Source organism: Triticum urartu, chromosome 3 (assembly GCF_003073215.2).
Source record: "Triticum urartu cultivar G1812 chromosome 3, Tu2.1, whole genome shotgun sequence".
Taxonomy (NCBI): domain Eukaryota; kingdom Viridiplantae; phylum Streptophyta; class Magnoliopsida; order Poales; family Poaceae; genus Triticum; species Triticum urartu.
The window spans coordinates 503,936,825-503,957,783 of NC_053024.1; the positions used below are offsets into that span (position 1 = coordinate 503,936,825).

General features: G+C 45.0%; 1 protein-coding gene across 1 annotated transcript; it reads right to left on the reverse strand.

Annotated features, from left to right (window-relative positions):
• Positions 1-7,780: 7,780 nt before the first annotated feature.
• Positions 7,781-13,828, reverse strand: LOC125546905. Its single transcript, XM_048711002.1, has 7 exons — positions 13,711-13,828; positions 13,372-13,413; positions 12,914-13,073; positions 12,631-12,832; positions 12,436-12,528; positions 7,895-8,262; positions 7,781-7,812 (listed from the first exon to the last, which is right to left on the reverse strand). Exons 1-6 carry the CDS (start codon positions 13,826-13,828, stop codon positions 7,897-7,899), a joined length of 981 nt encoding a protein of 326 aa, XP_048566959.1. The 3' UTR covers positions 7,781-7,812; positions 7,895-7,896.
• Positions 13,829-20,959: the final 7,131 nt, after the last annotated feature.

Here is a 20,959-nt window from a genome sequence, read left to right on the forward strand (position 1 = left end):
ATCGGAGCCCGAGGATCGTCATCGAGCTGAACGTGTGCTAAGAACTCGGAGGTGCCGGAGTAACGGTGCTTGGATCGGTCGGATCGGGAAGAAGACGTATGACTACTTCCTCAACGTTGTGTCAACGCTTCCGTTGCGATCTACAAGGGTACGTAGATCATACTCTCCCCTCGTTGCTATGCATCACCATGATCTTGCGTGTGCGTAGGAAAATTTTGAAATTACTACGTTCCCCAACAGTGGTATCCGAGCCTAGGTTTTATGGTTTGATGTTATATGCACGAGTAGAACACAAGTGAGTTGTGGGCGATATAAGTCATACTGCCTACCAGCATGTCATACTTTGGTTCGGCGGTATTGTTGGATGAAGCGGCCCGGACCGACATTACGCGTACGCTTACGCGAGACCGGTTTCCCCGACGTGCTTTGCACAAAGGTGACTTGCGGGTGACTGTTTCTCCAACTTTAGTTGAACCAAGTGTGACTACGCCCGGTCCTTGTGAAGGTTAAAACGGAGTCTATTTGACAAACTATCGTTGTGGTTTTGATGCGTAGGTGAGATTGGTTCTTTCTTAAGCCCGTAGCAGCCACGTAAAACTTGCAACAACAAAGTAGAGGACGTCTAACTTGTTTTTGCAGGGCATGTTGTGATGTGATATGGTCAAAACGTGATGAGATATAAGTTGTTGTATGAGATGATCATGTTTTGTTGAAGTTATCGGCAACTGGCAAAAGCCTTATGGTTGTCTCTTTGTTGCATAAGATGCAAGCGTCCAATAATTGCTTTACTTTATCGCTATGCGATAGCAATAGTTGCAAGAGCAATTGTTGGCGAGACGACCACGTGACGACACATTGATATAGATCAATATGATGGAGATCATGGTGTCATGCTGGTGATGATATAGATCATGACAGTACTTTGGAGATGGAGATCAAAGAAGCAAGATGATGATGACCATATCATGTCACATATATTGATTGCATGTGATGTTTATCTTTTATGCATCTTATCTTGCTTTGATTGACGGTAGCATTATAAGATGATCTCTCACTAAATTATCAAGAAGTGTTCTCCCTGAGTATGCACCGTTGCGAAAGTTCTTCGTGCTGAGACACCACGTGATGATCGGGTGTGATAGGTTCTACGTTCAAATACAACGGGTGCAAAACAGTTGCACACGCGGAATACTCAGGTTATACTTGACGAGCCAAGCATATACAGATATGGCCTCGGAACACGGAGACCGAAAGGTCGAGCGTGAATCATATAGTAGATATGATCAACATAACGATGTTCACCATTGAAAACTACTCCATCTCACGTGATGATCGGTTATGGTTTAGTTGATTTGGATCACGTGATCACTTAGAGGATTAGAGGGATATCTATCTAAGTGGGAGTTCTTAAGTAATCTGATTAATTGAACTTAAATTTATCATGAACTTAGTCCTGGTAGTATTTTGCAAATTATGTTGTAGATCAATAGCTTGCGTTGTTGCTTTCATATGTTTATTTTGATATGTTCCTAGAGAAAAATTGTGTTGAAAGATGTTGGTAGCAATGATGCGGATTGGATCCGTGATCTGAGGTTTATCCTCATTGCTGCACAGAAGAATTATGTCCTTGATGCACCGCTAGGTGACAGACCTATTGCAGGAGTAGATGCAGACGTTATGAACGTTTGGCTAGCTCAATATGATGACTACTTGATAGTTTAGTGCACCATGCTTAACGGCTTAGAATCGGGACTTCGAAGACGTTTTGAACGTCATGGACCATATGAGATGTTCCAGGAATTGAAGTTAATATTTCAAGCAAATACCCGAGTTGAGAGATATGAAGTCTCCAACAAGTTCTATAGCTAAAAGATGGAGGAGAATCGCTCAACTAGTGAGCATGTGCCCAGATTGTCTGAGTACTACAATCGCTTGAATCAAGTGGGAGTTAATCTTCCAGATAAGATAGTGATTGACAGAATTCTCTAGTCACCATCACCAAGTTAGTAGAACTTCGTGATGAACTATGATATGCAAGGGATAACGGAAACAATTCCCAAGCTCTTCGTAATGCGGAAATTGACGAAGGTAGAAATCGAGAAAAACATCAAGTGTTGATGGTAGACAAGACCACTAGTTTCAAGAAAAGGGCAGAGGGAAGAAGGGGAACTTCAAGAAGAACAGCAAGCAAGTTGCTACTCAAGTGAAGAAGCCCAAGTCTGGTCCTAAGCCTGAGACTAAGTGTTTCTACTGCAAAGGGACTGGTCACTGGAAGCGGAACTACCCCAAGTGATTAGCAGATAAGAAGGATGGCAAAGTGAACATAAGTATATTTGATATACATGTTATTGATGTGTACTTTACTAGTGTTTATAGCAACCCCTCAGTATTTGATACTAGTTCAGTTGCTAAGATTAGTAACTCGAAACGGGAGTTGCAGAATAAACAGAGACTAGTCAAGGGTGAAGTGACGATGTGTGTTGGAAGTGGTTCCAAGATTGATATGATCATCATCGCACACTACCTATACTTTCGGGATTAGTGTTGAACCTGAATAAGTGTTATTTGGTGTTTGTGTTGAGCATGAATATGATTTGATCATGTTTATTGTAATACGGTTATTCATTTAAGTAAAAGAATAAATTGTTGTTCTGTTTACATGAATAAAACCTTATATGGTTACACACCCAATGAAAGTAGTTCATTGGATCTCGATCATAGTGATATACATAATCATAATATTGAAACCAAAAGATGCAAAGTTAATAATGATAGTGCAACTTATTTGTAGCACTGCCGTTTAGGTCATATTGGTGTAAAGCGCATGAAGAAACTCCATGCTGATGGGCTTTTGGAATCACTTGATTATGAATCACTTGATGCTTGCAAACCATGCCTTATGGGCAGGATGACTAAAACGCCGTTCTCCGGAACAATGAAGCAAGCAACAGATTTGTTGGAAATCATACATACTGATGTATGTGGTCCGATGAATATTAAGGCTTGCAGCAAGTATCATTATTTTCTGACCTTCACAGATGATTTGAGCAGATATGGGGATATCTACTTGATGAAACATAAGTCTGAAACATTTGAACAGTTCAAAGAATTTCAGAGTGAAGTGGAAAATCATCGTAACAAGAAAATAAAGTTTCTACGATCTGATCATGGAGAAGAGTATTTGAGTTACGAGTTTGGCCTTCAGTAAAAACAATAGTTTCACTACTCATGCCACCTGGAACACCACAATGTAATGGTGTGTCCGAACGTCATAACCGTACTTTATTGGATATAGTGCAATCTATGATGTATCTTACTGATCTACCACTATCGTTTTGGGGTTATGCATTAGAGACATCTGCATTCACGTCAAATAGGGCACCATCTAAATCCGTTGAGACGACACCGTGTTAACTATGGTTTGGCAAGAAACCTAAGCTGTCGTTTCTTAAAGTTTGGGGTTGCGATGCTTATATGAAAAAGTTTCATCCTGATAAGCTCAAACTCAAATCGGAGAAGTGCGCCTTCATAGGATATCCAAAGGAAACTATTGGATACACCTTCTATCATAGATCCGAAGGCAAGACTTTTGTTGCTAAAATTCGGAAACTTTCTGGAGAAGGAGTTTCTCTTGAAAGAAGTGAGTGGGAGGAAAGTAGAAAACTTGATAAGGTAATTGTACCTTCTACCATATTGGAAAGTAGTTCATCACAAAAATCTGTTCTTGTGACTACTACACCAATTAGTGAGGAAGCTAATGATGATGATCATGTAACTTCAGATCAAGTTACTACCGAATCTCGTAGGTAAACCAGAGTGAGATCCGCACCAGAGTGGTACGGTAATCCTGTTCTGGAGGTCATGTTACTTGACCATGACGAACCTACGAACTATGAGGAAGCGATGATGAGCCCAGATTCCGCGAAATGGTTTGAGGCCATGAAATCTGAGATATGATCCATGTATGAGAACAAAGTTTGGACTTTGGTTGACTTGCCCGATGATCGGCAAGCAATTGAGAATAAATGGATCTTCAAGAGGAAGACGGACGGTGATAGTAGTGTTACTATCTACAAAGCTAGAATTGTCGCAAAAGGTTTTCGACAAGTTCAAGGTGTTGACTACGATGAGTTTTTCTCACTCGTATCTATGCTTAAGTCTGTCCGAATCATGTTAGCAATTGCCGCATTTTATGAAATCTGGCAAATGGATAAACAAAACTGCATTCCTTAATGGATTTACTAAAGAAGAGTTGTATACGATGCAACTAGAAGGTTTTGTCGATCCTAAAGGTGTTAACTAAATATGCAAGCTCCAGCGATCCATCTATGGACTGGTGCAAGAATCTTGGAGTTGGAATATACGCTTTGATAAGTTGATCAAAGCATATAGTTTTATACAGACTTGCGGTGAAGCCTGTATTTACAAGAAAGTGAGTGGGAGCACTACAACATTTCTGATAGGTATATGTGAATGACATATTGTTGATCGGAAATAATGTAGAATTATTCTGTAAAGCATAAAGGAGTGTTTGAAAGGAGTTTTTCAGAGAAAGACTTCGGTGAAGCTGCTTACATATTGAGCTTCAAGATCTATAGAGATAGATCAAGACGCTTGATAAGTTTTTTCAATGAGTACATACCTTGACAAGATTTTGAAGTAGTTCAAAATGGAGCAGTCAAAGAAAGAGTTCTTGCCTGTGTTACAAGGTGTGAAGTTGAGAAAGACTCAAAGCCCGACCACGGCAGAAGATAGAAAGAGAATGAAAGTCATTCCCTATGCCTTGGCCATAGGTTCTATAAAGTATGCCATGCTGTATACCAGATCTATTGTATACCCTGCATTGATTTGGCAAGGGAGTACAATAGTGATCTAGGAGTAGATCACTGGACAGCGGTCAGAATTATCCTTAGTGAAATAAGGATATGTTTCTCGATTATGGACGTGACAAAAAGGTTCGTCGTAAAGGATTACGTTGATGCAAGTTTTTGACACTGATCCAGATGATTCTAAGTCTCAATCTGGATACATATTGAAAGTGGGAGCAATTAGCTAGAGTAGCTCCATGCAGAGCATTGTTGACATAGAAATTTGCAAAATACATGCGGTATCCTGAATTGGCAGAACTCCGTTGACATAAAGATTCTGTTCATGATGAAAGAAGCCAGACTGAGCGATGGTTAGCAAGCTTACGAATAGGATTCCGGGCCTTGGGTTAATAATAGAGCAATGTTGAGCTAGGACTAGCGCAATGTAAATTCCGAGATAGGTCCATGGATGAAAACGAAGCTATGGACTTTTGACGTGACTTGCCCGTGGATTTCGGTACCCTTTGGGTGTTGCGGTACCCCATCGGGCGCCCGAGCAGGTATGAAGAAATAAATGGATCCTGGTTAAGAAGAAGACAGTACGCGATCGATCGGGTCTGCGGAATTGCACTAAATCGTGGTTAATCACATCCTGGTCGTAATTGTATTAAATGATGGTGCCCTTGTCTCTAAGTGCAAGGTAGGGAAGACTGAAGGACTTAGCCGCTAGGAAAGTAACTGAGTTAACAGTTATTATTTACTTCTTATTTCATTGATAAATTGTTTTATATTATTCAGCTGAGAACAAAAGTTGTTGTCTCAAACCGGAATGCAGAATTGACATGTGTCGACTACGATGATAAAACTGTTACACACAGAGTTGTCACTAGCATGCCACCTTACTTGACTAGCTCGTAATCAAGAATGGTTTTTCATCAAATAGAAAAGAGCTCGTGTTATTTGATTAGAAGGAGAGTCAACTGCATGAATTGTCAATGATTATTCGCACCAGTGAAATTCCCATTAGCTAGGCACCAATCGCTTTATGTTAGATGTATTTACAAGGTGTCTATACTTATAATGTTTAAATGATATGAATAGATATGCAATCTCGTGCCGCAGTAGGATATCTTGGGGTCAACATAGAGTATGCACAGACGTATCTGGGTGATTATGGCATTAAGTGTTCCAAAGTAGAGCGAGATGTAGGTTTCGATGATAAAAGGCTTTTAACTGCATTCCGATAATGGTCGCATTAGAAGATATTGTATATCTGGCCTTGCTACGCGGTATGCCGATCAATAAGCTTGCAGCGTGCACTATGGTTAAGGTGCGAGATGACGTTATTACGAAGAGTAAAGAGACTTGCGTGTAACGTGTTGATTTGTAGAGATAGGGATATTGATAAGCGACGATGAATATCAGTGCAGTGACACATAAAGATGACAAAGGAAACGTGTATGTCAAGGTTCACGCACGAGACGGCTTGATTTCCAGAGGGTAAAGACTTCGGTGATAGATATTGATAACAGACAAATATTGGGACATCCGTTCGGGAGTAGATTGGTTACAATGACGGAAGACGTGTCTGGTCTCGTGTTAATTTTGATCGAGGAACGTACTGATGGTCAGCCGCACATAAGGTATTCGCGTTTTGGACTAGTTTATCTATTATGGATTTGAAAGAGATCTTTTATGGAGATATGTACGAGGAGTTTTAGAGAGTCAGGAATATGGATGAGTGGATGGAAGATGAGAGGAGTTGAGAATATGTCGTAGCATTTCTCATATGTAACATATATGCGATTGAATATATGCTGATTGCCTATTTTATGGGACAGATTGAGAGGAGTCCAAGAGCCTAGTATATTGGACTAGGGGGAAGGGCGCGCCCTGGGCTTATACTGATCGTTTCCCTATGCCTGTATGACTATCTACTCTCATACTGCAAAGGCATCTAAGATGGGGTCCTAGTTGGAATAGGGTATGACTCCCGGGGGTGGAGTCCTGCGCCTCATAGGGCTGGCCGCACCCTCCCCCTCTCCTTTATATACGGGGGCAGGGGGCACCTCTAGACACACAAGTTGATCATTGAGATCGTTCCTTAGCCGTGTGCGGTGCCCCCTGCCACCAAATTCCACCTCGATCATATCGTTGTAGTGCTTAGGCGAAGCCCTGCGTCGGTAGTACATCAAGATCGTCACCACGCCGTCGTGCTGACGGAACTCTTCCTCGACGCTTTGCTGGATCGGAGCCCGAGGATCGTCATCGAGCTGAACGTGTGCTAAGAACTCGGAGGTGCCGGAGTAACGGTGCTTGGATCGGTCGGATCGGGAAGAAGACGTACGACTACTCACGTTGTGTCAACGCTTCCGTTGCGATCTACAAGGGTACGTAGATCATACTCTCCCTCGTTGCTATGCATCACCATGATCTTGCGTGTGCGTGGAAATTTTTGAAATTACTAACCAAGCATACTCACCTCGAGATCACTTGTGAAATTGCAGGTTATATGCCTTACTAATTTAGGTTGTTCTAAGTGAGCAATGTTGTAAAATGAACTGAGATGATAGAGAGAAAAGCTAACAGGGAAGTAGTTTACAGCATGTGGCTGGCTAAGGGATTGTGAACCCGTATCTAACTAGCTAGTGGTAAACAAGAAAAATAAAAAACAATGAACAGAAAGCAAATTTAATGAAAGAAGTTGAAAAAAAGATACGAATGTGACGAAGCCTGTGTTGTAGCAGATCCAGCAGCGACGTAATAGTCAACCATCGAAACAACGGATCGCCTGTGATTCCCATGGATGGCCACCAAGGTTGTGGATTGAGACGGTGAACCTCAGAACATGGAACGTCCGCTGAAATTCTGATAGTTCAGATGAGTGGTAAGATCTAGAGTGTCTCGTCTTGCCGTAGTACTGAGGCTCCGCCTTTGGCATGACTCCGCTCGCGGGCCAGCTTCCACGACTCATGTCTGAGAGCGGCCTCTTCAACTTGTCCTCCTGCAACGTCAAACAGAAGTTAGCCATACATAAGAACATGACGGTAAAGAAGAACAAAAATGCATCATGCATATAGATATACCTTCATGGCCTTGAAGCCCCAGTGGTTCCTGTTTCCTTGGCCGTGTGTCCCGTCTTTTCCACGGTTAGCCCGGGCCTTGATGCTCTTGGCAGCAAACTCTGCATCGTCGCCGAGCCACCTATCCACCAAACTCGCCCATCCGTCATGCCTTCCATAGCACCAACGAGGAACAACCTATGCAAATTTTGGAAGCATGACATGTGAGCACGAAACATATAGTTGACTGCTTGAAACAATGATAAGTTAGTAATAGTTACCATCATGAACTGCTCCCTGTTCAAGGTAAGTCGTTGCCTCTGCGCTTGAGTTTTGGTCATCTTTTGTTGCAGGTAGATGTGGTAGTACTGCGAGACGGCAACCCAGCGCACCTCGTACTGCAACTGACGATGCTTCTACATTGGATAGATCCTCACGAGGCATATAATAAATTATTATTTATTTCATCATCATATAAATGTTTATAAGCCAGGGGCTCGAGGGCTGATCAAGACTCGAATGTAGACGATAGTCAGATGGAATAGAAGAAAAAATATAGTGAGTAATGACACTTGAGTCAGTCGAACTTGATTAAGAAGCGCAGCACAAACTTGCGATCAACAGATGAAAGCGGTGCATAGCTCCTGCTGAGTGTATATGTCCTAAACTACTCTGATATCGACAGCATGCTACGCCCCCAGCACTCTCTCACCAAACTTGGAGCCCGTAGAGTTTTGCTAGCAAGGTACCCCCAAAGTAATCCAAAACATGGAACCCCCGTGGACACGCGCGCTCAACCGCCGAATACCTAAGTACCCTGGAAACGCCACACGCACTATTTCCCCGTTTATGGAGCCGCCTCGAAGAAAGAGCCCCCCACGCCGGGCGCAAGTAGTAGTCGGGTCCCTCCTCCGGTGTAGATGGATCGGCGTCGAAGTGGGTCTGGGTCTGGGCTCACCAGGTAGGGTTATGAGACACAGCGATGAAGATAGATCTTGGACGAACGGGGCCTGGATGACACTAGTCACAGGAAAAAAACAGAACCGGAGACGTGTATATTTTGAATGGAGGGGACTGAGGGGAAAAGAGGGGACGGTGCAGAAGGTGAAGAGTATGGCAGCGTTAGAGTATCATCAAAGTACTACGAAAGCAGGAGACGATACATTGTGACAGACTATGGGGATCTATGCATGAGACAAAGTGGAGTATAAATGGGAAGTATCATATGTGGACTGAACTGCAGAAACGAATAAGAGGGGGAGTAGCTAGTCCTTTCGAAGACTACGCTTCTGGCAGCCTCCGTCTTGCAGCATGTAGAAGAGAGTAGACTGAAGTCCTCCAAGTAGCATCGCATAGCATAATCCTAACCGATGATCCTCCCCTCGTCGCCCTGTGAGAGAGCGATCAACCGGTTGTATCTGGCACTTGGAAGGGTGTGTTTTATTAAGTATCCAGTTCTAGTTGTCATAAGGTCAAGGTACAACTCCAAGTCGTCCTGTTACCGAAGATCACGGCTATTCGAATAGATTAACTTCCCTGCAGGGGTGCACCACATAACCCAACACGCTCGATCCCATTTGGCCGGACACACTTTTTCCTGGGTCATGCCCGAGCCTCGGAAGATCAACACTCGCAGCCCTACCTAGGCACAACAGAGTCAGCACGCCGGTCTAAATCCTATGGCAAGGGGGTCTGGGCCCATCGCCCATTGCACACCTGCACGTTGCGTACGCGGCCGGTGAGCAGACCTAGCCTCCCTTATACAAGAGCAGGCGTTAGTCCAACCCGGCGCGCGCCAGCTCAGTCGCTGATGTCACGAAGGCTTCGGCTGATACCACGACGTCGAGTGCCCATAACTGTCCCCGCGTAGATGGTTAGTGCGTATAGGCCAATAGCCAGACTCAGATCAAATACCAGATCTCGTTAAACGTGTTAAGTGTCCGGAAACACGGACGAGGGCAGATCCACCTTATCCTAGGTGGTCTAAGCCTGTGCCTACCGCAACAGTAACAGTCGGGGGCGTCGGAACACCAGGCCCACGCTCTACACCGGGAATGGAGTCACATGCATTGCCAGGCTCCCAACCGACAGTACAGACTAGGTAATGTACTGTGTATGTTATAATAGTAATAATGCCCGTGATCCTCATCCAAGTGATCACGGCACCAGTGTATGTATGGAGACGTGACAGAGTGTGGGCCATGATGAACACTAGATCCGAAATTAGTTTCAATAAAGGTAGGAATAGTAGAGTAGGATAATGGTAAAACGGTAACGATAGTCAAGGACAGGCTAATGCAATAGGATAGATGAGATGGAAATCAGGTAAACAGTGCTACAGATGGGGAGCTACTGCTAATTGCAGACTAGTCGAGGTAACAGAGAGAGAGGTCCTTATGACCAAGCGATATCTGTGATCAAAGGGGCGGCTTGCTGGTTGCTCTGGACCCAGGTAGGGATGTTCACATCATCACGTCGGTACTTGGGGGTCACGTCGGTCATCGGATGTCTAGCGAAAGAAGTAACGGAGGGGAGAACAATAAATAAAGAGTAGCAAACAATGATGACAACGATGCATGACATGAGCAACAGTGTGCTAGGTGTGCCCTAACGCGGTATGAGGTGGTACCGGTGAAGGGGGGAAACATCCGGGAAAATATCCCCGGTGTTTCACGTTTTCGGACAGATGAACCAGAGGGGGAAAGTTGCGTGTTTGCTATGCTAGGGATGCGTGGCGGACGAACGGGTTGCGTATCCGGATTCGTCCTCGTCGTTCTGAGCAACTTTCATGTACAAAGTTTTTTCATCCGAGCTACGATTATTTTATATTAATTTTAAAAGATTTAAATCATTTTTAGATTAATCATTAATTATTTTAATTCGAAATTGCATTTATGACATCAGCATGTCATCAGTCAGTCAACTCTGACCGTTGACTGGTCAAGCTGACACGTGGGTCCCACTGTCATTGACTGAGTTTATCTAAAACAGATTAATTAGTTTAAATAGTGATTAGGTTAATTTAACAGACCTAATTAAGTTAACTAATTAAGTAATCATTAATTAATTAATTATTTTAATTATATTTATTTCTTTTTTCTTTTTTTTAACAGGGGCGTGGGTGGGGGCCCCACTAGGCAGTGGCCCATAGGGGCAAACGGGCGCGGGCGAACGGACGCTGCTCGATCGGGCGCACGCCCGAGGGGCGCTGGGTACGCACGGCGCACGCCGGCGCCGGCGGCCAGGGCCAGAGGAGGCGGCAGAGGGATTGCCGCGGCGAGGTGCTATCGCCAGGGCTGCGCGTGGTGGGCGAGGCCGGCGAGGCCAGCGCGTGTGCGCATGGCCGGGAGGGCAGCAGCGGGGCGCGCCGCTGCGGCGTGCGACGCGACGACCAGCAAAGGCGGGGGCGGTTCGAGGCGGAGACGGGCACGCGAGCGCAATGAGCGGCCGGAGTGGGCGGGCACGGGGAGGCGGTGCACGGCGAGGACGGCGCAGAGGGCGCGTGCTCACCGCAGGCGCACGCGTGGGCGGTCTAACGTGCGGTGACCGCGAGCGAGGGGCGAGGCAGAGAAGGGGAGAGGCCCGGGGCCTCACCAGCGTTGATGGGGAGAGGGGGCGACGAGGCGTGAGAGGCCGGTCGTGGAGGAGGACGAAGACGGGCGGTCCGGCGACGCGGCGTCAGGGAGGCGGGGTGACTCGGGGCGAGGTGGCGGCGAGGTCTAGCGGCTTCAGAGGCAGGGCGGCGTCGGGCTCGTTGCCCCTTCCCGATCCAGATCGGGTCGGGGAAGAGGAGCGAGAGGGGAGGTGAGCCGGAGACGGGCGGCGGGCTGGTGCAGATGACGAGCGTCGCGCGGTCAGCGGCGAGGTCGGCGGCGGCGGCGAGCGGGATGGCTCCTGCGGTCGGATCATGGACGACCGATGCTAGATCGAGACGAGGGGGAGAGAGACGGGGGGAGGAGTGGGGATCGTGCGGGAGCAGTGGGGGTGGACCGGGCTAGGGTTTCCGTCGGGGGGGGGTTATGGAGGGGTTAGGTGGGCCGGCCCGGTTGGATGGCCAGCTGGGCTGAGGCCCAGCGTGGGGGGGGGTCTTTCTCTTTTCTTTTGTTGTTTTGTTTTTTTAGACCTTTTCTTTTTATTTATTTTCTTTTCTGTTTTATTTCTAGTTTTTTAATCTTTAGTTTTTACAAAAATCACCACTAGTACCTAAAGTAGTATTTATAAACAAACTGCTGTCACATCAATTCTTAACCCATAATAAAATATTTTTAATATTTTATAAAATCCAATAGGTATTTGTTTAATTGTTTTCACTACTGTTTTAATTAGTTTAGAGCCCTTAAACATTTTATCAAGGTTTGGTTTCTCCATCGTATTTACACCTGATTTATCTGACCCACCTTGAACATTTTGGTTTCATTGTTTGAAAACTTTTATTATTTGCCTTTAATTGAATTTGAATTTGAATCGGTTTCGAACTAACACGAGATTAGCGATAGTAATCAAGTGACGTGGTCATCATTAGTGAGAATTACTGTAGCATAGTCCGAGACGGCAACCCAGCGCACCTCGTACTGCAACTGACGAGCTTTCTTCTTCGCAGCCGCAAGCAAGACCACGTCGGCTCTGGCCTTGTGCTCGTCAAGAACTCTATAGAGTTGCTGCAATCATGCATAAACCAGAAGCAAACAAGGCATGAGTTGAGTGATTCAATGATAAACTATGAATGAAACTGAAGACAAGTGATTCAGAAGAGAACTTACCCAAAATTTGGTGATCACGGCCTTAGCGGCCGTCCCGTACTCCGCGTTGCTGCAAGCCTCGTAGTGGGCCCAGCTCGTGGCCAAAACCCGCAGCTGCGGGTCCCTGTCTGGCCGCGGGCAGAATAGGCCAGGCCAAAACTCCTTCAACAGGACAGTGATAAGGCCGTTCGGTTTACGGCCCTTTCCGCGAAGGATCCAGTTTCTGCAAAAGAATCAAATGATTGCCATGTGTACAATAAGAAAATGTTGTCATGTGTTGAAAATATGATTGAGAGGCACTTACTCTGTCCCCACAGGTTCAATGAGCCACTTGTGCTCCTCGATAGAAGGTGGTGTAGGTAGTCCGGCATTACCACGCAGCCACCCCTGCGGAGCACCCGGTGGCAAGTCACCCCACAACTCGGGATCAACATCCCCTCCACCCTCCTCCCTCCTCCTCCCTCCTCCTCGTCCTCCTCCTCCTCCTCGCCATCAGGAACATACTCCTCCTCCTCAGACTCAGAAGGTGCCTCTGTATAGGAGGGCATCGAAGAAGACCCTCCTATTTCGGACACGGCCCGGAGTTTTTTGCCCCGGCTGCCTCTCCCCCACCTCCTCCTCCTCTAGGGGCTCTCCCCCCACCGCCTCCTCCTCTAGGGTCTCCTCCCCCGACCCCTCCACCTCCCTGTGAGGTGTCATCCTCGCGTAGTCGGGAGGGAACCTTGTGGGCTCGTCCACTCCGAGTAAGTCCTTTGAATTTACTGAGGAAACTGGAGCCGCTGGACTTGCCCATGATTAGCAAACCTGCATTGAGAAGAGAATAAACAATTAGTAAGGATATCAATTAAACAAGCATACAGGAAAAACATTAATACCAGAAGAGCACATTAAGCATACTATTGTAATGATCATTAAAAGAACTTACATTTTCTAGAACCCATATGAATCATCACTATTGTAATCTATTTGTGGACCGGTCTCATCATCACTATCACGCATATCTTCTTCGTTGTCTGATGGAGGTGGAGGCTCTTCCTCATCGTCAGTCTTCATTTAACTTTTCAAGCATAATTATGTCTCTTTGATTCACAACTGCCTCACCATCAATCCGTGCGTCGTCGTCGTTTGGGTCCAGGTCAACATAACCCAAGTCATCATCCTCGTTGTTTCGGACCACGTCATCATGTTCCTCTTGATAGAACACTCCCTCGTATGTCATGGGGTTTATGTTGTAGTAATCATCATCGTTCGGGTCCGGTAGCTTACCATGCGGCGACACCTTGAACACAACTTCCCAACCCTTTAGGTACTCTTTCTGGCATGGGTAAGGCAGATAATATACTTGTGTGGCCTGGGTAGCGGCGATAAAGAGATCAGCTCCGGCATAGACGGTTGATGGTTTAACTTCAACTAAACCAACAGAAGGCGTATGTCTCAGACCCTTTTTGGGGTCGAACCTGTTGGGTTTGAGTAGTAATTTCAAAAATTCCTACGCACACGCAAGATCATGGTGATGCATAGCAACGAGGGGAGAGTATGATCTACGTACCCTTGTAGATCGCAACGGAAGCGTTGACACAACGTAGAGGAAGTAGTCGTACGTCTTCTTCCCGATCCGACCGATCCAAGCACCGTTACTCCGGCACCTCCGAGTTCTTAGCACACGTACAGCTCGATGACGATCCCCGGGCTCCGATCCAGCAAAGCTTCGGGGAGGAGTTCCGTCAGCACGACGGCGTGGTGACGATCTTGATGTTCTACCGACGCAGGGCTTCGCCTAAGCACTACAACGATATGATCGAGGTGGAATATGGTGGCAGGGGGCACCGCACACGGCTAAGGAACGATCTCAATGATCAACTTGTGTGTCTAGAGGTGCCCCCTGCCTCCGTATATAAAGGAGCCAAGGGGGAGGGGTGCGGCCAGCCCTATGGAGGAGGGCGCAGGAGGAGTCCTACTCCTACCGGGAGTAGGACTCCCCCCCCCAATCCTATTCCAACTAGGATTCCCAAGGGGGAAAGAGGAGAGGGTGGCCGGCCACCTCTCCTAGTCCTAATAGGACTAGGGGAGGGGGGAGGCGCGCAGCCCTTATGGGCAGCCCTTCACCTTTCCACTAGCCCAATAAGGCCCATATGCTCCCGGGGGGTTCCGGTAACCTCCCGGTACTCCGGTAAAATCCCGATTTCACCCGGAACACTTCCGATGTCCAAATATAGGCTTCCAATATATCAATCTTTATGTCTCGACCATTTCGAGACTCCTCGTCATGTTCGTGATCACATCCGGGACTCCGAACAACTTCGGTACATCAAAATGCATAAACTCATATATAACTGTCATCGTAACTTTAAGCGTGCGGACCCTGGGTTCGAGAACAATGTAGACATGACCGAGACACGTCTCCGGTCAATAACCAATAGCGGGACCTGGATGCCCATATTGGCTCCTACATATTCTACGAAGATCTTTATCGGTCAGACCGCATAACAACATACGTTGTTCCCTTTGTCATCGGTATGTTACTTGCCCGAGATTCGATCGTCGGTATCCAATACCTAGTTCAATCTCGTTACCGGCAAGTCTCTTTACTCGTTCCGTAATACATCATCTCACAACTAACTCATTAGTTGCAATGCTTGCAAGGCTTATGTGATGTGCATTACCGAGAGGGCCCAGAGATACCTCTCCGACAATCGGAGTGACAAATCCTAATCTCGAAATACGCCAACCCAACATGTACCTTTGGAGACACCTGTAGAGTCCTTTATAATCACCCAGTTACGTTGTGACGTTTGGTAGACAAAGTGTTCCTCCGGTAAACTGGAGTTGCATAATCTCATAGTATAGGAACATGTATAGTCATGAAGAAAGCAATAGCAACATACTAAACGATCGGGTGCTAAGCTAATGGAATGGGTCATGTCAATCAGATCATTCAACTAATGATGTGACCGTTAATCAAATAACAACTCTTTGTCATGGTTAGGAAACATAACCATCTTTGATTAACGAGCTAGATCAAGTAGAGGCATACTAGTGACACTCTGTTTGTCTATGTATTCACACATGTATTATGTTTCCGGTTAATACAATTCTAGCATGAATAATAAACACTTATCATGATTTAAGGAAATAAATAATAACTTTATTATTGCCTCTAGGGCATATTTCCTTCAGTCTCCCACTTGCACTAGAGTCAATAATCTAGATTACACGGTAATGATTCTAACACCCATGGAGTCTTGGTGCTGATCATGTTTTGCTCGTGGAAGAGGCTTAGTCAACGGGTCTGCAACATTCAGATCCGTATGTATCTTGCAAATCTCTATGTCTCCCACCTGGACTAAATCCCGGATGGAGTTGAAGCGTCTCTTGATGTGTTTGGTCCTTTTGTGAAATCTGGATTCCTTCGCCAAGGCAATAGCACCAGTATTGTCACAAAAGATTTTCATTGGACCCGATGCACTAGGTATGACACCTAGATCGGATATGAACTCCTTCATCCAGACTCCTTCGTTCGCTGCTTCCGAAGCAGCTATGTATTCTGCTTCACATGTAGATCCCGCTACGACGCTTTGTTTAGAACTGCACCAACTGACAGCTCCACCGTTTAATGTAAACACGTATCCGGTTTGCGATTTAGAATCGTCCGGATCAGTGTCAAAGCTTGCATCAACGTAACCTCTTACGGTGAGCTCTTTGTCACCTCCATATACGAGAAACATATCCTTAGTCCTTTTCAGGTATTTCAGGATGTTCTTGACCGCTGTCCAGTGATCCACTCCTGGATTACTTTGGTACCTCCCTGCTAAACTTATAGCAAGGCACACATCAGGTCTGGTACACAGCATTGCATACATGATAGAGCCTATGGCTGAAGCATAGGGAACATCTTTTATTTTCTCTCTATCTTCTGCAGTGGTCGGGCTTTGAGTCTTACTCAATCTCACACCTTGTAACACAGGCAAGAACCCTTTCTTTGCTTGATCCATTTTGAACTTCTTCAAAATCTTGTCAAGGTATGTGCTTTGTGAAAGTCCAATTAAGCGTCTTGATCTATCTCTATAGATCTTTATGCCTAATATGTAAGCAGCTTCACCGAGGTCTTTCATTGAAAAACTTTTATTCAAGTATCCCTTTATGCTATCCAGAAATTCTATATCATTTCCAATCAGTAATATGTCATCCACATATAATATCAGAAATGCTATAGAGCTCCCACTCACTTTCTTGTAAATACAGGCTTCTCCGAAAGTCTGTATAAAACCAAATGCTTTGATCACACTATCAAAGCGTTTATTCCAACTCCGAGAGGCTTGCACCAGTCCATAAATGGATCGCTGGAGCTTGCACACTTTGTTAGCTCCCTTTGGATCGACAAAACCTTCCGGTTGCATCATATACAACTCTTCTTCCAGAAATCCATTCAGGAATGCAGTTTTGACATCCATCTGCCAAATTTCATAATCATAAAATGCGGCAATGCTAACATGATTCGGACAGACTTAAGCATCGCTACGGGTGAGAAAGTCTCATCGTAGTCAATCCCTTGAGCTTGTCGAAAACCTTTTGCGACAAGTCGAGCTTTGTAGACAGTAACATTACCATCAGCGTCAGTCTTCTTCTTAAAGATCAATTTATTCTCAATTGCTTGCCGATCATCGGGCAAGTCAACCAAAGTCCATACTTTGTTCTCATACATGGATCCCATCTCAGATTTCATGGCTTCAAGCCACTTTGCGGAATCTGGGCTCATCATCGCTTCTTCATAGTTCGTAGGTTCATCATGATCTAATATCATGACCTCCAGAACAGGATTACCGTACCACTCTGGTGCGGATCTCACTCTGGTTGATCTACGAGTTTCTGTAGTATCTTGATCTAAAGTTTCATGATCATCATCATTAGCTTCCTCACTTATTGGTGTAGGTGTCGCAGAAATAGTTTTCTGTGATGTACTACTTCTCAATAAAGGAGTAGGTACAGTTACCTCGTCAAGTTCTACTTTCCTCCCACTCACTTCTTTCGAGAGAAACTCCTTCTCTAGAAAGTTTCCGAACTTAGCAACAAAAGTCTTGCCTTCGGATCTGTGATAGAAGGTGTATCCAACAGTTTCCTTTGGATATCCTATGAAGACACATTTCTCCGATTTGGGTTCGAGCTTATCAGGTTGAAGCTTTTTCACATAAGCATCGCAGCCCCAAACTTTAAGAAATGACAACTTTGGTTTCTTGCCAAACCATAGTTCATAAGGCGTCGTCTCAACGGATTTTGATGGTGCCCTATTTAACGTGAATGCGGCCGTCTCTAGAGCGTATCCCCAAAACGATAGCGGTAAATCAGTAAGAGACATCATAGATCGCACCATATCTAGTAAAGTACGATTACGACGTTCGGACACACCATTACGCTGTGGTGTTCCGGGTGGCGTGAGTTGCGAAACTATTCCACAATTTTTCAAATGTACACCAAACTCGTAACTCAAATATTCTCCTCCACGATCAGATCGTAGAAACTTTATTTTCTTGTTACGATGATTTTCAACTTCACTCTGAAATTCTTTGAACTTTTCAAATGTTTCAGACTTGTGTTTCATTAAGTAGATATACCCATATCTGCTTAAGTCATCTGTGAAGGTGAGAAAATAACGATATCCGCCACGAGCCTCAATATTCATCGGTCCACATACATCGGTATGTATGATTTCCAACAAATCTGTTGCTCTCTCCATAGTACCGGAGAACGGTGTTTTAGTCATCTTGCCCATGAGACACGGTTCGCAAGTACCAAGTGATTCATAATCAAGTGGTTCCAAAAGTCCATCAGCATGGAGTTTCTTCATGCGCTTTACACCGATATGACCTAAACGGCAGTGCCACAAATAAGTTGCACTTTCATTATCAACTCTGCATCTTTTGGTTTCAACATTATGAATATGTGTACTACTACTATCGAGATTCATCAAAAATAGACCACTCTTCAAGGGTGCATGACCATAAAAGATATTACTCATATAAATAGAACAACCATTATTCTCTAATTTAAATGAATAACCGTCTCGCATTAAACAAGATCCAGATATAATGTTCATGCTCAACGCTGGCACCAAATAACAATTATTTAGGTCTAATATTAATCCCGAAGGTAGATGTAGAGGTAGCGTGCCGACCGCGATCACATCGACTTTGGAACCGTTTCCCACGCGCATCGTCACCTCGTCCTTTGCTAGTGTCCGCTTATTCTGTAGTCCCTGTTTCGAGTTGCAAATATTAGCAACAGAACCAATATCAAATACCCAGGTGCTACTGCGAGCATTAGTAAGGTACACATCAATAACATGTATATCACATATACCTTTGTTCACCTTGCCATCCTTCTTATCCGCCAAATACTTGGGGCAGTTGCGCTTCCAGTGACCAGTCTGCTTGCAGTAGAAGCACTCAGTTTCAGGCTTAGGTCCAGACTTGGGTTTCTTCTCTTGAGCAGCAACTTGCTTGCTGTTCTTCTTGAAGTTCCCCTTCTTCTTTTTCCCTTTGCCCTTTTTCTTGAAACTAGTGGTTTTGTTAACCATCAACACTTGATGCTCCTTCTTGATTTCTACCTCCGCAGCTTTAAGCATCACGAAGAGCTCGGGAATAGTCTTGTTCATCCCTTGCATATTATAGTTCATCACGAAGCTCTTGTAGCTTGGTGGCAGTGATTGGAGAATTTTGTCAATGACGCAATCATCTGGAAGAGTAACTCCCAATTGAATCAAGTGGTTATTATACCTAGACATTTTGAGTATATGCTCACTGACAGAACTATTCTCCTCCATCTTGCAGCTATAGAACTTATTGGAGACTTCATATCTCTCAATTCGGGCATTTGCTTGAAATATTAACTTCAACTCCTGGAACATCTCATATGCTCCATGACGTTCAAAACGTCGTTGAAGTCCCGATTCTAAGCCGTAAAGCATGGCACACTGAACTATCGAGTAGTCATCAGCTTTGCTTTGCCAGACGTTCATAACTTCTGGTGTTGCTCTAGCAGCAGGCCTGGCACCCAGCGGTGCTTCCAGGACGTAATTCTTCTGTGCAGCAATGAGGATAATCCTCAAGTTACGGACCCAGTCCGTGTAATTGCTACCATCATCTTTCAACTTTGCTTTCTCAAGGAACGCATTAAAATTCAACGGAACAACAGCACGAGCCATCTATCTACAATCAACATAAACAAGCAAGATACTATCAGGTACTAAGTTCATGATAAGTTTTATGTTCAGTTAATCAAATTAATTAAGAACTCCCACTTAGATAGACATCCCTCTAATCCTCTAAGTGATCACGTGATCCAAATCAACTAAACCATACCCGATCATCACGTGATATGGAGTAGTTTTCAATGGTGAACATCGTTATGTTGATCATATCTACTATATGATTCACGCTCGACCTTTCGGTCTCTGTGTTCCGAGGCCATATCTGCATATGCTTGGCTCGTCAAGTATAACCTAAGTATTCCGCGTGTGCAACTGTTTTGCACTCGTTGTATTTGAACGTAGAGCCTATCACACCCGATCATCACGTGGTGTCTCAGCACGAAGAACTTTTGCAACGGTGCATACTCAGGGAGAACACTTCTTGATAATTTAGTGAGAGATCATCTTATAATGCTACCGTCAATCAAAGCAAGATAAGATGCATAAAAGGATAAACATCACATGCAATCAATATAAGTGATATGATATGGCCATCATCATCTTGTGCTTGTGATCTCCATCTCCGAAGCACCGTCATGATCACCATCGTCACCGGCACGACACCTTGATCTCCATCGTAGCATCGTTGTCGTCTCGCCAATCTTATGCTTCCACGACTATCACTACCGCTTAGTAATAAAGTAAAGCATTACATCGCGATTGCATTGCATACAATAAAGCGACAACCATATGGCTCCTGCCAGTTGCCGATAACTCGGTTACAAAACATGATCATCTCATACAATAAAATTTAGCATCATGCCTTGACCATATCACATCACAACATGCCCTGCAAAAACAAGTTAGACGTCCTCTACTTTGTTGTTGCAAGTTTTACGTGGCTGCTACGGGCTTAAGTAAGAACTCATCTCACCTACGCATCAAAACCACAACGATAGTTTGTCAAATAGACTCCGTTTTAACCTTCACAAGGACCGGGCGTAGTCACACTTGGTTCAACTAAAGTTGGAGAAACAGTCACCCGCAAGTCACCTTTGTGCAAAGCACGTCGGGGAAACCGGTCTCGCGTAAGCGTACGCGTAATGTCGGTCCGGGCCGCTTCATCCAACAATACCGCCGAACCAAAGTATGACATGCTGGTAGGCA

What these genes read in the sequence shown, in the direction of transcription:
- LOC125546905 (XM_048711002.1), bottom strand. Translation starts at nt 13,828, where the DNA reads ATGACATACGAGGGAGTGTTCTATCAAGAGGAACATGATGACGTGGTC. An exon ending in CAGCGGCTCCAGTTTCCTCA is followed by an intron (nt 13,074 to 13,371) that starts GTAAATTCAAAG and finishes GAGGACGAGGAG; the next exon opens with GAGGGAGGAGGAGGGAGGAG. An exon ending in ATTGAACCTGTGGGGACAGA is followed by an intron (nt 12,833 to 12,913) that starts GTAAGTGCCTCT and finishes ATTCTTTTGCAG; the next exon opens with AAACTGGATCCTTCGCGGAA.